Raw genomic sequence first — 17,410 nt, 5'->3', positions numbered from 1 at the left:
CGGTAGGACTATATATCCTAAAATTTTTCTCCCCCCTGACTACTTAAGTTGCAAATACCTCTAGAAGGGGACAGTTTGGGGAGACTGATATAATTTTGTGCTCTAAGACAGACCCTACTACATCTATTACGCATTTACCTGGAATTTCTTTAGGGGGAAAAATCATTGCTAAATACTATGGAAGAGAAGGTCGGGGATAATGCTCAGAGGAATGAGGCACCTTTGGCAAGATGGCATCTAAGTATCTAAGTATAATACAGGTAGTCCTTGACTTACAATCACAACTGAGCCCAAAATTTACGTTGCTAAGCGAGATATTTGTTAACTGAGTTTTGCCCCCGTTTTACAACTTTTCTTGCCATAGTTCTTGAGTGAATCACTGCATTTAAGTTAGTGGCATGATTGCGAAGTGAATCTGGTTTGCTTGTCAGAAAGATGAAAGCAAAAAATGATCACGGTGGCACCCCAGGACACGGCCACTGTCATAAATATGAGTCAGTTGCCAGGCAGTTTAATTTTGATCACGTGACCAAGACAATGCTGCAATGTTCCTAAGTGTGAAAAATGGGTCATCGGTCACTTTTTTCAGTGCTGTTGTAACTTTGAACGGTCACTAAATGAACTGCTGTAAGTTAAGGACTACCTGTACATATATAAAAATGGCAGGACAAGTCTTTGTTCTGAAGCAAGGGCTGGAAGGCTTGCAGATAAGGTACGTGAGTGTGTTTGGGGGGTGGGAGAGGAAGGCATTTCAGGTAATCCTTGACTTACAACGGTTCATTTAGTGACTGTTCAAAGTTACAACGGCACTGGAAAAAGTGACTTAGGACCACTTTTCCCACGTATGATCTTTGTAGCGGGCCCATGATCATGTGATGGAAATTCAGATGCTTGGCAAGTGGTTCACACTTATGACTGTTACAGAGGCGGTAGTCAGCTGGTTTGGACCAGTTCACGCGAACCGGCAGCGGAAAATATGGGTTCCCGCCCCCACCCTATGCCATCCTATTTAGGCATTTTTGAGGCCGGGTGTGTGCATGGAAGTTGTGCGCGCCAGCAAAGCACATGAATTGAAGGCCAGGCGCATGTGCATGCTCACATTTGCAAACCGGTAGGGAAAGTAAGTGAATACCACCCCTGGACTGTTAGACTTAGACTTAAAATAACTTTGTCACTTTGAATGTACACCAATCGGCACACATTAAAATGAAATTTCGTTGCATACAGCTCTCAAAGGGTCACCACCTCAAATATACCCTACATAACCCTTACAGAATAAATAAATAAATACAAAGTTATGCATATACCCACACATATTTATATGACACAGAGAAACAACACAGTGTAATCCGGATGTATACATGTACATAGCAAGAATAATGAATCTTGCTATTGTCCCAAGGTCATGTGATCACCTTTTGCAACCTTTGGACAAGCAAAGTCAGTGGGGAAGTCAGATTCACTTAACAACCAGGTTACTAGCTTATCAATTGTAGTGATTCGCTTAACAATTGTGGTAAGAAAGGTGGTAAAATGGGGGCAAAACTCACTTAACAACAGAAATTTTTGGCTGAATTGTGGTTATAAGCAGTGGTGAAATCTGGCTGGATCCATCCGGCTCGCGCGAACCAGTAGTGCCACCGGCGGGAGGCTCTGCCCACCCACCGGAACGTCATTACATCCTGTTTTTGACCCTCTATGCATGCGCAGAAGAGGCGCGTGCACTCTATTCCTGAACCAGTAGCGAAGGTAAATGGATTTCATCGCCGGTTGTAAGTCGAGGACTATCTGTACAATGCCAATCAAGTTCTGCTCTAGAAAATCAAGCCTGCAGCTCCCATCCAAAATGAAGGCAATTGATGGGGTTATTTCCTGGATATAAATAAATTTGATGACGACAGGGAATTATATTTCTGTCTGAAGAACTCCCCTTTCCTTTTTTTTTAACCTTAGAATCATCAGTCGCATTCTAGAATTCCTCTGTACCATGTATTTGATGAGGATGCTTTTGAGGCTGTTGGTTTTTTCCCCCCAATTCTAAGGCAGCAACCTTGGATTACGTAGGCCTGCTTTCCATATTAAATACATTTGAAGACGATTCTACAGGCTCAGCATGATGCGACTCTACTTCCAACACGGAAGATGTGGTAAGGCAAACTTGACAAGTGAAATTAATTATTGCATTCCATTAATTTTGAGTCATACGCCCAGCCCGTTAAAGCCAAGAGAGCCTTATGGAAAACAAACTCACCATACGGCCTTGAAATGTTAGTTTTGGCCTCTGCCTTCTCCATCCTGCTGGGGTCCTTTTGGACAGACTAACTTCACTGTGGTTTGCTTCTGCTGCTAACATCAGTAGAACATCTGCTGTCTTCCGGGGGGGGTGGGGGGAAGAGAGAGAGAGATCAATTCTTCATCCGAGGCTGGTGTGGGAAAAGATAGAGCCTCCTCAGCTACTTAACCCGCCAGCGATATCAGTTTCTCATACTCTTATTTCATTCATTTATATCACAAGTGTCATTTTTCAGCATTCTAGGCTGAAATACTGTTAAGCACACGATGGCTAAAGTATTCTGTGTGATGATATTTTTAATGTATTTATTTATATCCCACCTTTGTTATTTTGATAAATAATTCAAGATGGTGGATACATGCAATACTCCTCCTTCCTCCTACATTCCACACAACAATAGCCTTATGAGGGAGATAGTCTGAGAGAGAGAGTGGCCCAAAGTCAAACAATTGGCCTTGATGCCTAAGGAAGGACTAGAACTCACCGTCTTCTAGTGACTGGTCCAAAGTCACTCAGCCTACTTCCATTCCTAAAGTGGGATTAGAACTCACAATCTTCTGGCTTCTAGCCTGGTGCCTTAAAAACTAGACCAAACTGGCTCATCACCTGAGAAGTAAATCAGTCAGTCAGTCAGTCAGTCAATCAATCAATCAATCAATCAATCAACTGATCAGCGTATAGAGCTGGAAGGGACCTTGGAAGTCTTCTGATCTAACCCCTGCTCAAGCAGGAGACCCTATACCATTCCAGATAAGTGAATGTACAATATCTTTTTTAAAAACCTCCAGTGATGAAGCACCCACAACTTCTGAAAGCAAGCTATTCCACTGGTTAATTGTTCTCACTGTTAAGTAGTTTCTCCTTAATTCCAGGTTGCTATACTGCTTTTTTTTTTTTTTTGTTTACATTTATACCCCGCCCTTCTCCGAAGACTCAGGGCGGCTTACAGTGTATAAGGCAATAGTCTCATTCTATTTGTATATTTGTATATTTTGTATATTGTATATTTTTACAAAGTCAGCTTGATTAGTTTCCATCCATTATTTCTTGTCTTCCTTCTGGTGCTTTGGAAAATAGATTGACCCCTTTTTCTTTGTGGCAACCCCACATATTAATATATTTTTGAATCTATTAATTTTTATTCCACTTTTTGTAGAGGAAGTAAAAATGCCATACGCAATGTTATTGAACTGTTTTTCTCCAAACAACAACATGATGACTTTAAAAAGTTGTTGGAAAATGAAGGCTGCTAAGTAAGATGCCCAGCGAAAAAAAATAGCATTTATAAATATTATATATAATGCCACGATAGTATAAAACGAAGACTTTTATAAGAACATTCTATTAATTCACAATGGTTTAAGCCATCTCCTTCTATATGGGACAAATTCACCATATTGTATGAAATCAGGGATGAAATGTTTCTGGTTCGGACCGAATTGTCCGATCCGGTAACGATAGCGGCGGGTGGTTCGGAGAATCGGTAGCAAAAATCCCTGCCCCCCCATGCCCAGCTGAGCCGCGCGATCATCAGAGGGTTTTTTTTTACTTTTAAAAGCATTTTTTTCTTCGGCCGAAAAAATGCTTTTAAAAGTAAAAAAAAAAGCCTCTGATGATTGCGCGGCTCAGCTGGAATCATCAGAACCCTTTAAAAGCATTTTTTCTACAACCTCTTTGGCCAAAGAGGTTGTAGAAAAATGCTTTTAAAAGTTAAAAAAAAAAGTTGGCCAAACCCACCCAGTCACATTACCCCCACCACCAAGCCACGCCCACAGAACCATTAGTAACAAATTTTATATTTCACCACTGGTATGAAATAATAAATAATATATATTAATAACAGACTATAATTGATGGGTTCTAAAGTGAAGCCTAAATTCTGTTCGCAGCCATTAAAGTGCAATTTTATACTTCCCACCTGGGATCCATCAGTGCAATTCATAAGAAAGCCCCGGGCCATCATTTAGACACTCAAATATTCCCTGAATTTCTTCTTGGACTTCATTGGAAATGTAGTATTCTGTATTGTTTCACATTTCACAGTGTTTTGGTTTTAATGTTAATCTTAGTGTTTTCTCTTTTTTATTGTAAACTCTCTTCTGGAAGGCTTTAATAACAATGATAACATAACACAACAGTAACAAACATAAGTAAAAGCCCTGTATAGGAAAATTAGAAAAAGAATTACAACACCCCCGGATTTAACAATTGTTGATAAGAAAGGCAAAAAAAAAAAAGTCTGGATAATGTCCCAAAGGTGCTTTTTCAAGAGGCAACTGGACTTTGAAGACATTTTGCTTCTCATCCAAGAATCTTCTTCAGCTCTATATTGGAACAGGTCACAGAATTGATAAAGAAGGCACAAATAACCCAGAGCTTGGATGAGAAGCGAAATGTTTTCAAAGAAAAACCAGAAAGTCCAGTTGCCTCTTGAAAAAGCACCTTTGGGACAATCATGACCTGGATGACTGAGAATCTCCATAGACATTTAGCCTGGATAATGAACATTGCAATTTTGGAGGCACGAGAAGAGAAGAGAAACAACTGGAGAACATAACAAAATATAAAGACGCGCAAATAGAACGACTGTGGCAAAAGAAAGCAAAGATAGTACTAGCAATAAAAGGTGCCTGGAGTGCAATTCTAAAGTATCTGGAGCACTATCTGAACACCATCAGCATTGGCAAGATTAGTTAATTGCGAAAGGCCGCTTTGGTTGGAACAGCTTATATCCTGCAATGATACCATTAATATTATTAAACAACATCTGCTTAGCCCAGGTGTTTGGGAAGGACTCAATAAGTGGACAATAATGCCAAATCCAGTCTAAACATCTGGCTGATTGTGCAACCAACCACCATCATCATAATGGTAATCTCTGTATGCTATAAAATCCCTTGATCAAATTCCACTTTAACCACAGATTCACTGTCTGGGCTTAGGCAAGCAAACGTTCTATTGTCCCAACTGCTGCAGTGATAACACTTGTATGCTAAGCTACTTTGAGAAAAGGCTGTAAGGTAAAATATACAAGGCACTTTAAACAACTGGAAGAGGAATGCCACTGAAGACTGCAGATTTAAAGGCCTATCTTCAGGCAGGTTCAGACTGAAATTGCAGAGACATTGTGCAATGTTTGTGTGCTGTGATTTTTTTTTTTTAAAAAAGTCTTTGTACCTTAACATTAACACAGGTGAAAAAATATTTAGTTTCTTTGCAAAACAAGATTTGAACTTTCAGTATGCATAAATTCCCTCTATGTAGTGCTATCTTTTTAATTCAACTGTCTTCCTTTTTTGTTTTTTTGGAAACTGGCAACGATAATTCTCTTTCAAAGAGAATCCAGTTTAGGTTTTAATCACTGTAAATGTCTCTAGTTTTTTTGTTTAGTGCTGCTTAATTTTTATTATCCACTTTGAATTGTTTTAATAGGCATTCATATACATGTTGATAGATAAGATGTTGATAGATGATAGTTGAACATGTTGATAGATAAGATGAAAACTCAAATAATTGTTTAATCGGGAAATAAAATCAGTGTTGGTATTTGCATATCATATTAAGCTATCAATTTTTTGGTGATTTTTAAAAGTGGGCCTTAGGAAACACAGTTACTTCTCCCTATGTATTTTATTCTCTTCTCATACAATTGGCAGAAGTTCAAACTTAATTATTTTCACTTTTAGCCTTCCATAGGGTTGCTTTTTTTAAAGGGGGTAATCAGAAGTAACACACTGCTTAAATTTAATTATGGTTAACTTCAAATATATTAGCTTTAAGGCACAGCTAATGAAATGGATTTGTTGAAATAAATCAGTGCTAATCATAATTATGACCCAGGAGAATATAGAGAAATGAAATCAACAAAAAGAGAATCTTCTCCTGACTTTGGCTGTATAAGTATTGGCTGTATAAGTAAAAATATTGTGTTGGGCAGTGGTGAAATCCAATTTTTCTTACAATTTTTTTTACTGTGGCTTGGTGGGCGTGGCAGGGGAAGGATACTGCAAAATCTCCATTCCCTCCCCATTCCTGGGAGAAGGATATTGCAAAATCTCCATTCCCACCCCACTCTGAGGCCAGCCAGAGGTGGTATTCGCTGGTTCTCCGAACTACTCAAAATTTCTGCTACCAGTTCTCCAAACTTCTCAACATTTCCACTACCGGTTCTCCAGAACCTGTCAGAACCTGCTGGACTTCCCCCCTGATGTTGGGGTGTTATCCACATGGGGATGAGCCTGGGATTTGCTCTGGATGTTGTTCAAGGTTAGAGAATTTATCGGTTCCCAGCAATTGGTGATCTACAACTCCTAGTAGTCCCAACCAACACATCCAATGGTGACAGGTGATTGGAATTGTAGTTCCAGAGCCTACATAACCACACATGGCATGCCAACTTCATTGTGGAAATAGTCACCAGGAGACTAGTGGATGAGAATGAGGTAATTGTGGAAGACTAATCTTATTCATCCCACCAAGTTGGTGCTCAACTGTATACATGCCAAGGAGTATTATCTATATGGAAGGTGTTTTCTTACGGTTGCCAGCCCTGGTTTTTGTCTGATGCACCACTTATCTGAAGAGCCACACTTCCTTTAAAAAAAAACAAAAAACGAAAGAGGGAAGAGAAATAAGAATCTGTGCTGATATTTAACAAGGCCACCCAAGAGAACTTGCACTCACTTCTCACTGACAAAGTCAACACATCTCTGCCCCCCTCACCCCACCTCCTCCTCTCCTTTCTGTTCCCATCATTTCTCATCCTCCCACCACCTGATAGCAAAGTGGGTTAAACAAGGTGTCAGCCTTGATTATCTGGCTAGGTTATCCAAACCCTCTTTCACAAGCGAATAAGAAACTCATTTGACATACCTTACAACCTGGTTGTATGTAGAACGCTTTTCTTGGTTATCTTACTGATGAGAGGATGGTGGGAAAGAAATAGAACTGAAGCCCCCCCCACCCTCCCCCCAGAGATAATTTTGACACACTCAGGAGATCTGTAAATTTGCTTGCTGGCCATTAGGTTAAATTAGTGGGAGGACTGATAGCCTGAAAGTGAATTTAGTCTCTGAGAAACAGGGCTGAATGATAAATGGTTGTGTTTATTGTAGATAGTTCCCTGGTCCCGAGGCCTCAACTATGACCTCTTGTGGGAATTAATTTTGCCTAGGTCTGCAGGAGTCTGAGGTATCAGACAAGAAATCAATTATTCAAGATTATTCACTCTTGCCTTTAGAAGAGACAACACAACTCCTAACTCTGTAGAAACCAGTCCTCCCCCAAAGAGGAAGAGAAAGGAATAACTCTTGGAGTGGGGTGGGGTGGGGTGAATAGAGGCTTTGTGAAAAATCTTGGGGGTTGGGGGACAGAAATAGGGAAACAGAGGAGAAATGGAAAGGATGGTATAGGGAAAATGAAGCACATCAGAAAAAGAGTGAATTTTGTGCCATTTAAAATTAGCTCTTTGATAACAGCCTGTACATTTTTGAAGAGCAAGAGTTATCTTCCAGATGTGTTAGACTCTAGTTACTGATCCTGCTGGACAGTTCAGGATAATGAGGGCTAACTTCCAAAACATCTGTAGGAGAACAGCTGGGAGAAGCTGTTTTAGATATATTTCTTTCAATGAAGAATTACTTGGGTGGCTCCCATTCTGAAAAACAGGAACTTACAAAAAAAAAAGAATAAAGGATTACACAGAATTAAGCTTGCTGAATTAGAATAATAGCTGTCATTTATGTAGCGGTGCAGTTTCATTATGGCACACAAAGCTATGTGCTGTGATTGCTACTCAGGGAAACTTTCCAGGTACTAACTCTGGAGAAGCAATTCCAAGGTTCTTTTTGGTACATCTTCAGGGTTCTTTATCTCAAAACTTTTCCTCATTTACATCTAGTCATTGCATAAACATATCCCAGCAGTTTGTTTTTATGCCACATTCTTCTTCTTTTCCTCTTAGACCAGGGGTCTCTAACCTTGGCAACTTGAAGACTTGTGGACTTCAACTCCCAGAGTTCCTCAGCGGCTGAGGAACTCTGGGAGTTGAAGTCCACAAGTCTTCAAGTTGCCAAGGTTGGAGACCCCTGTCTTAGACCATAGAATAATAGGGCTGGAAGGGACCTTGGAGGTCTTTTGTTCCAACCCACTGCCCATGACGGAAGATACTATACCATTCTGGACAAACGGCTCTCCAGACTTTTTTTGAAAACCTCCAGGGATGGAACCTCCACAACTTCAAGAAGCAAGCCATTCCACTAATTGTTTTCACTGTCAGGAAATTTCTCCTAAATTCTAAGATTTCTCTCTCTAATGATCTTTCACCCATTACTTCTTGTCTTTCTTCAAGTGCTTTGGAGAATAAGTTGACTCCATCTTCTCTGTGGCAGCCCATACCTTGTCTTGTTCCCAACCCATACAAAAAACAAAAAAAAAGCTTAATTCATTCTGAATTGTTCTGTTTTCCACATAGCGCTTTCCCTCTTATTCTAACATAATATTATTTTGTCATGGTTGCAGTCTTGTGTATTTCATAATATGTGTTTCTGTGGCTGAAGCAGTCTGGTGACTTTTAGCAGTGGTGGGATTCAAATAATTTAACAACCGGTTCTCTGCCCTAATGATTTCTTCCAACAACCAGTTCAGCAAACTGCTCAGAAAGTTAACACCTGAAGTGGTGCGAACTGGCTGAATCCCATCACTGACTTTTAGGGATTAGGATTAACTCACTTGTTCTTATTAAATTAGTCATTCTCTCTCTCTCTCTCTCTCTCCCTCCCTCCCTCTCTCTTCCTCACAGTCTTCCAGGGACAAGCTGATTTGGACAGTAGGAAAATCTGATTGCAAACCTTAATCTGCTTTCCTAAAGAAATTTATCTAACACGGCAGGGAGAGAAGTGATGAGGGGAGAGCGCCAAATTTCTTTTGAGGATGGAATGCTTCTAGTGTCTGTCAGTGTTTTACGTTTACTGTTTGTAAACCTGTATGTAAGTAACTGGTTTTGAATACAGGTTTACTGTACTTTTAGAATAGCACTAGACCCATATCCCAAATGATGGATGGTTGTTCATTATGTTGTGATTTTTTTTTTTAAAAAAAAGAGTTAATGGGAGCTTACATTCACAGCCACGCACTACAAAATGGTGCATCCCCAAATTATACCTTTATTTTTGCCTTTGCAATGCGGGGAGGGGGGGAGAATGAAAACATGAATTTCTTTATATTTTGCTCTGTTGTTAGTCTAACTTAAACTCATTTAATACTTTACAGAGATAAATGCTTGCTCTGCTTTCAAAAGGTTTACTATGTATAATCTGTGATCGGCAAATAATTTTGGTTTTTTTCCCCAAGGAAGTGGGCTGTGAAAATGATTGATGGAAAAGACTCCATTTTATTTTCAGTAGGATGGTGCCAGATTTGGTTGAATACCTATTTTAAATTTGCTAAGGCTATCATTTTATTGTATTTACAACACAAAGTAGTGCCTTCTGTCAACCTGAGCCTTCATTATTGAGCTGCTGGAGAACCGGAGAGCTTAAGACAGATGTCTTCCTTGATAAACAGCAAAGGTGATTGCTGGACTTTGTGTACCTAGCTTCGAAACACAGTTAACAAAGGCAAAATGGGGTGAGGCAACCTTTCATACACCACTGGTATCAATGGAAACATTTATGAAAGGAGTATTTTGAAAAAGGTAAAATACTTTTAGATATAATTTGGACTCTATGCTGCTTGGGTGAAATGGATATTTTTTTCTAGATGTTTCTTGAACTCTATGCACACAAATATATACACATACATATATCCTAGAAGCACGAAGCAGTAAACACCAGCCTGAAGATGACGAATGAGACTTTGTCGAAACGTCGCCAAGACACTTCCAATTTTATGCGGGAGAAAACCCGAATAACCAAAGACCTACATACCATATATATACACACACATATACATAATTAAAATTCACAGGCCAATTCTGTGCCTATTGAACTCTGGTGGCACAGTGGTGAGAATGCAGTATTGCAGGCTGACTCTGCCCACAATCAAGAGTTTGATCCTGACTGGTTCAAGGTTGACTCAGCCTTCCATCCTTCTGAGGTTGGTAAAATGAGGACCCAGATTGTTGGGAACAATATGCTGACATTTCTAACAGCTTAGAGCAGGGGTCTCCAACCTTGGTCCCTTTAAGACTTGTGGACTTCAACTCCCAGAGTCCCTCAGCCAGCAAAGGTGGCTGAGGGACTCTGGGAGTTGAAGTCCACAAGTCTTAAAGGGACCAAGGTTGGAGACCCCTGGCTTAGAGAGTGCTGTAAAGCACTGTAGAGTGGTATATACCTCTAAGTGCTATTGCTCTTCACTCTGGGGGGAAAAAAGCCACTAATTTTACCAGGGTGATTTGCAGACAAAGCAAATAGGATTGAAACTTAAAAATCGGCTAGCTTGAAAACTGGATTTGACTACTTTTTTCACTGTCCTGTGGAGATGTTGCTTCTGAAAACTGACAATCCCACTAAGAAATATGTGTTCTAAAAGAGGTTCCTCGATTATGGAAAGACAGAATTATTTTATGATTTCTTTCTTTATTTACACAAAATTATGTTTATTCCATTTTGAATGACATTTATAAGCTTACTTCTTCAGTTTGCAGAGCTGCCAGCTCTTGTAAGGACAAACTATTCCGCCCTGAGGAAAAAAGGTTCCTGTCCGAAATGGAGAATGTTTATGATTTATTGAAAAAAGAAAACATTCAGTGGTTTGCAGCAAGGAAACCAGTTGGCAGCTCATGGACTTGATCCAATCCCTGGAGCAATTTCCCCTGGCCAATAGTAGATCTTCCAGGTATTAAGGTGTGGTGAAATGTTCGCTTACTATTACTTATGAAGAACAGTAAATTGTTTTCAAAGTCAAGAATACACACAGTCCTCATTTTAATTCCACATGTCTCCCTGGTTTTTTCCCCCCTGGTTCATAACTCATTGCCTTGTATTAATTATGTACACTGAGAGCATATGCACCAAGACAAATTCCTTGTGTGTCCAATCACACTTGGCTAATAAAATTTTCTATTCTATTCTATTCTATTCTATTCTATTCTATTCTATTCTAATGCATACATTCCATAATCATAACACCTAAAGTACAAGCTAGCATCAGTATTGTTATGGAATGGAAGTACATTAGTTGAGTATCTGACAAAATAGACTCCTATTACCTCAATAAAGTTTCTGGAAAGAAAACAGAAACAGAATTGTGCCAGAAATAGCTGCAATGAAAATGTTTTGTGCTGATTTCCCTTATCTTGGCACTCACCAGATAGTATATTGGGATTATTCCCAGAATTTATTAGTTAATGCCATAGTGGCAAGTTCAACTGCTAGTTAACTGTATGCACAATTGCAATCACAAAGTGTCCCACTGATAACCTATAGACCTTTCATGGATATTCCAGTCATGTTTTTGATCTCACCTATCTACTTTACCTGTAAATTCCTGATTGGGTTTAGGGTCTGAGTAGGCTTCACAAAGGGGACACAGTGCCTTAGTGGGTAAGACGCTGAGCTTGTCAATCGAAAGGTCGGCAGTTCAGCGGTTCAAATCCCTAGTGCCGCGTAACGGGGTGAGCTCCCGTTACTTGTCCCAGCTTCTGTCAACCTAGAAGTTCGAAAGCATGTAAAAAATGCAAGTAGAAAAATAGGGACCACCTTTGGTGGGAAGGTAACAATGTTTTGTGCGCCTTTGGCATTGAGTCATGCCGGCCACAGGACCACAGAGACGTCTTTGGACAGCATCGGGAACGACTAGCACATATGTGCGAGGGGAACCTTTACCTTTAGGCTTCACAAATTAAGCAGAACTTTATAATACATGGTGCTCTGCCCTGATTCTGCAGCTGCTGTACAGCTCTGAAACAGCTTTATCTACAGCATTGTTATAGTTTATTTATTTATTTATTTATTATTTGGATTTATATACCGCCCTTCTCCCGAAGGTCTCAGGGCGGTTTACAGCCTAGTAAAAACAACAATCACAAAAATTAAAAAACATTTAAAAAAAACTAATTTAATTAGGCCCAGAAAAGCTAAAATTCTAATAAAACCCCTATTAAAACTAAATTAAGCCAAATTAAGCCAGCCCTGCGCGAGGGAACAAAAATGTCTTTAGCTCACGTCGAAAGGTCCAGAGGTCAGGAGTTGTCATATCCCCGGAGGCAGCTCGTTCCAGAGGGCAGGAGCCCACACAGAGAAGGCCCTCCCCCTGGGGGTCGCCAGTCGACACTGTTTGACTGACGGCACCCTGAGGAGACCCTCCCTATGGGAGCGCACGGGTCAATGGGAGGCAATTAGTAGCAGCAGGCGGTCCCGTAAATAACCTGGTCCTATGCCATGGAGCGCTTTAAAGGTAGTAACCAACACCTTGAATTGCACCCGGAAGACCACCGGAAGCCAGTGCAGCTTGCGCAGGAGAGGTGTTATATGGGAGCCTCGAGTTACTCCCTCTATTACCCGCGCAGCCGCATTCTGGACCATATAGTTTACTATATATATTCTTTAAATGTTAGCACATTCATCCAAATTCATTTGGTGCCACCATTTATATTTCTTTAAATTCAGATTGATAGATGACTTATTAATGTATATAATTTGTATACTGCCTGCTGTGATTCAGTTTACAATAATGCAACAAGCCAACCTTAAGACTAAAAAAAAAAAATCTAATAGCAAACCCATTTACAAAACATTAATTAAGGAAATGGTTCACCATTAGTGCTCAAACCCCTTTGAAATAAACAAATCTTAACTTATTCTTCTTTTAGCTGCCTATAGAGGCAGTTTCTTAACTTCTTAACTGCCTATAGAGATTCTTAATCATCCAGCTCCTGGTGGTCCCAACTGTGTTTTTTTGAAAAGGCAACTGGAGTTTGTTTTTCCTTAAAGACATTTGGTTCTCATCCAAGAAGCTTCAGTCAGAACTAAAGAAGCTTCTTGGATGAGAAGTATAATATAATATAACAACAGAGTTGGAAGGGACCTTGGAGGCCTTCTAGTGAAACATCTTCAAGGAAAAACAAGGCCTTTTGCAAAAACACCTTTGGGACAAGTCTTAACTGCCTTCTTAAGGCCGAGAGGGTCATCATAGAACAGGAGTATTTAGGAATTAGATGGACATCCATTTGCTGTCTTTTAATTTGCACAATATCTAGAACCAACTTGTACAAATCATTTGTCCAAATCATGTTCACTTTTAAGCTGGCTTCTTCTTTCATAAAGATTTGGAACTAGAGGCTTTCAAAAATATTTTGGGAGAAACTATCCCTAATCATCATTAAAATATAAACTTCTCTTAGCAGAAGAGAAAACAAACAAAAATTCCATCCCAACTGGTTCTAATATCTGGTGTGGTTTGTAAGATTCAGATCAGGCGGAACTTCTTTTTGTTTCCTCACTTTATGTTAGTGAGTTTTAAACAGCAGAATAGTCTGGGTGGCTCTTATTTTCGAGTGTGGGTGGGTGGAATTTGTATTTCTTCAACAGGCTTGCAAAATTACAATTAACGTGCACTGGAACAATTGATAGAATTTTAGAAACTGGCTATTAGACTGAGAGATGGATGCCATCTATTGCCATAATTGGTATGGAAAAAGTCTTGGAAAAAACATGTATGCAAGGTTTAACAATGGAACATTTAAACTGGAAGTGCAACACGATTGTGAAAGTCTACCACACTGCATTTAAAACTGTAGTTTCCTTGGGGAATTCCAAAGGAATAGAGGATTCCAATAGACGCAAAATGGGGAGGATGCATGTTGGAGCTGATTATTTAGTTCCCTTTGGAACATAGATTTCATCCCACAAGCCCATGACAGAAACATCTTTTTTTTTTTTTTGCTATGTTCCCATATCTTCATTTTGATCTCAGGCTTAAGACCCTCAGACTTAGGCCTGAGACAGGCTTAAATTTTATTTATTTTTTATTTTTTTATTTTATTTAGTTTGTCAAACATGTACAAGAGAACAGGTATAAGTATAAACATGGACATGAACATAGGAAATGAATACAAATAAATGGGGACAGTAGGACAGGGATGGTAGGCACGCTGATGCGCTTATGCATGCCCCCTTTACGAACCTCTTAGGAATGAGGCAAGGTCCACGGTAGACAGTTTAAGGTTGAAGCTGTGAAGGTTTGAGGATGTAACAACTGAGTCAGATAGAGCATTCCAGGCGTTCACCACTCTGTTACTGAAGTTGTATTTTCTGCAATTGAGTTTGGAACTGTTTACCTTGAGTTTCTATTGATTGTTTGCCCATATATTATTGAGGTTGAAGCTGAAGTAGTCATTTTTTTTTATTTGCATTTATATCCCGCCCTTCTCCGAAGAATCAGGGCGGCTTACACTATGTTAGCAATAGTCTTCATTCTATTTGTATATTTATATACAAAGTCAACTTATTGCCCCCAACAATCTGGGTCCTCATTTTACCTACCTTATAAAGGATGGAAGGCTGAGTCAACCTTGGGCCTGGTGGAACTAGAACCTGCAGTAATTGCAGGCAGCTGCTGTTAATAACAGACTGCATTAGCAGCCTGAGCCACAGAGGCCTGTGCCATTGACAGGTAGGATGTTGTAGCAGACAATTTTGTGTACTATGTCCAATCCCAAAATTTTGAACCTGGTGGCATAAAGGATTCTATTGTGAACAGAGGAGTAGAGTATTCTTCTTGTGAAATACCTCTGGACCTGCTCAGTTGTATTAATGTCCGATATACAGTGTGGATTCCAGGCAGATGGGCTGTATTCAAGAATTGGTCTGGCAAAGGTTTTGTATGCCCTAGTTTGCAGTACAATGTTACGGGAGAAGAAGCTTCACAAAATTAGGTTAACAACTCTTAATTGCTCCTATAATAATAAACAAAATTTTAATAAACTTTTATTACATTTTAATAAAATAATTTTATTTTATTATTTTAACAATACAATTTATTATTATTTAAAATTTTAATAATAAAAAATTTTAATAATAAAATTTTACTAAAATAATAATAAAAAATTGCTCCTAGTGGTACCACTGTTGGGGTTGGACAATCTGCAAGGTTTTTAGGAATTTCAGAAGACCTGGTGACTGTAGAGTTGATGGCAACCAACTGTCATACATTTAAATATCTACCAATTCTTTGATGCAATGGCATGGCAAGTGGGGAATTTAAATGGGGTGTGGCTCCTAGTCTCAGCCTCCTTGCAAAGGATGTCTCCAAGGCCATCCATCAACCAGCCATATGATCTTTGGAAACAACGCAGCTGCTTTAAAGAGTTCCTGTCCACTCCCCCATGCTTCAAAGCCTTGCACAGCTCTAAAAGATCATAGAACATCCTGTAGGCTATTTCAAGAAGCCTTCTGCTGTTACAGACGTAGAGGCAGGAGAGAATTCTTTGAAAAATCCTGCCAGTCTCCAAGTAAGCATCCATATGAAAGGGAACTTTATGAAACACTCACCTGGTCCTTGATAAATGGAGAAGCCTGAGCTTCCAGCCGTGCCAGTCATAACAAGGCTCAGCTTGAATGGCTTTCAGTGGAGCAAACACTAAAGAGGCATGGGGTACGGGAGGCTTATGGGCTGTTCTATCCCACTGATTGCTAACACTTGGTTTATTCTCTGGAAGAAAACTTCTTAAACATATGCTTTTTTTTTTTTTTTTTTGCATTTGTGTCGAGTGTAACATTGCTGCCAAACGACAGGTATGGGATTGGGTCAAGCCATGGTATTAAAGGTGATCTGGCTGTTTGAAAGTCTTGCATTACAGCTTAGAGCAGGGGTTTCCAACTTTGGTGATTTTAAGACTTGTAGACTTCCATTCCCAGAAGTTCCCAGCCAGCCAAGGTTGAACACCTCTGGCGTAGAGGTTTGCCAGTTCTTGGAAGAGTGGCTCCAGTGATATGAACAATAATTTAGTAATAAGAGCCGTGGTGGCACAGTGGTTAGAGCAGGGGTCTCCAACCTTGGTCCCTTTAAGACTTGTGGACTTCAACTCCCAGAGTCCCTCAGCCAGCAAAGGTGGCTGAGGGACTCTGGGAGTTGAAGTCCACAAGTCTTAAAGGGACCAAGGTTGGAGAGCCCTGGGTTAGAGTGCAGTACTGCAGGCTACTTCTGCTGACTGCCGTCTGCTTGCAATTTGGCAGTTCGAATCTCACTTGGCTCAAGGTTGACTCAGCCTTCCATCCTTCCGAGGTCGGTAAAATGAGGACCCAGATTGGTGGGGGCAATATACTGACTCTGCAAACCACTTAGAGGGCTGTAAAGCACTGTGAAGCACTATATACGTTTAAGTGCTATTGCTATATTATATGCTTGGTCGTACCCAACAAAAAACAGAAGGCACTAACAATTTGCTGTTCCAGCTCCAACACATGCTCTACATGAGAGGCTCTCCATCTTGGGGACTGCTATACACCTCCGGTCTTTTGAGACCTTGTTGGGAGGACTGTCACAAAGGACAATTGATTGTGGTGGGGAAAAAAGGTGAAATGAATGAAGAAATCAAATATTTGTCAATCTCCAAACACTTTCTTACTGGAAAATAAACCACTGAGATTGCTCTCCTCTCCTTTCAGCTCTCCTGTGTTTTTTTTTTTTCTGGAGAAACAAGCACACTTCTAAACAAAGCAATAACAATAACAGAGTTGGAAGGGACCTTGGAGGTCATCTAGTCCAACCCGCTGCTCACGCAGGAGACCTATACTAGGGATTTGAACTGCCGAACTGCCGACCTTTCTGATCCACAAGCTCAGTGTCTTAGCCACTAAGCCACCTAGCTGCCCACCATTTTTATTTTCTATGACTCCCTCTGAGAACTATGTGGAGCGCCCTTGTCATTGCTGCTAATACTTAAGATGGTGCATTGCTTTCCAGCATGCTAGTTTCCTATTTTTTTAAAAAAATGAGGGAAAAAAATAATCAGGTGGGATAGGGAGTCTGGCAGGTGCCGAGGGAAGTCTTGACAACTTCAGATACCATGCTGAGGTTACCAATTTGGAATGATTAAAATCACAGAGATTTAGGCCAAGAAGCCCAAATCTTCTGCTGAGTTGAATAATCCAAATCAAAGGATCCCCGAAGGATCTC

At 40.1% G+C, this 17,410-nt stretch overlaps 1 protein-coding gene across 8 annotated transcripts in view; it reads right to left on the bottom strand.

The window, feature by feature from the left end:
- LOC131195642 (serine/arginine repetitive matrix protein 2-like) overlaps positions 1–17,410 on the bottom strand; it is an 86,057-nt gene that overhangs the window by 36,722 nt on the left and 31,925 nt on the right. For 5 of the 8 annotated variants that reach the window (XR_009154518.1, XR_009154513.1, XM_058177725.1 and 2 more), the window contains one exon: positions 2,252–2,371. The exons of 1 other annotated variant lie outside the window; for it this stretch is intronic. Coding sequence is in view for 3 of the 7 variants with exons in the window: in XM_058177725.1 (XP_058033708.1) it covers positions 2,252–2,371 (120 nt within the window). In the remaining 4 variants the exon portion in view is untranslated. Of the gene's footprint in view, positions 1–2,251; positions 2,372–2,777; positions 2,900–17,410 lie in introns of all 8 variants that reach the window. 2 more of the 8 variants (XR_009154516.1, XR_009154517.1) reach the window with 2 other exon arrangements.

Source organism: Ahaetulla prasina, chromosome 3, assembly GCF_028640845.1.
Source record: "Ahaetulla prasina isolate Xishuangbanna chromosome 3, ASM2864084v1, whole genome shotgun sequence".
Classification (NCBI taxonomy): Eukaryota; Metazoa; Chordata; class Lepidosauria; order Squamata; family Colubridae; genus Ahaetulla; species Ahaetulla prasina.
The sequence above is the reverse complement of the archived record's forward strand: the minus strand, read 5'-3'. Positions and strand labels throughout refer to the sequence as shown.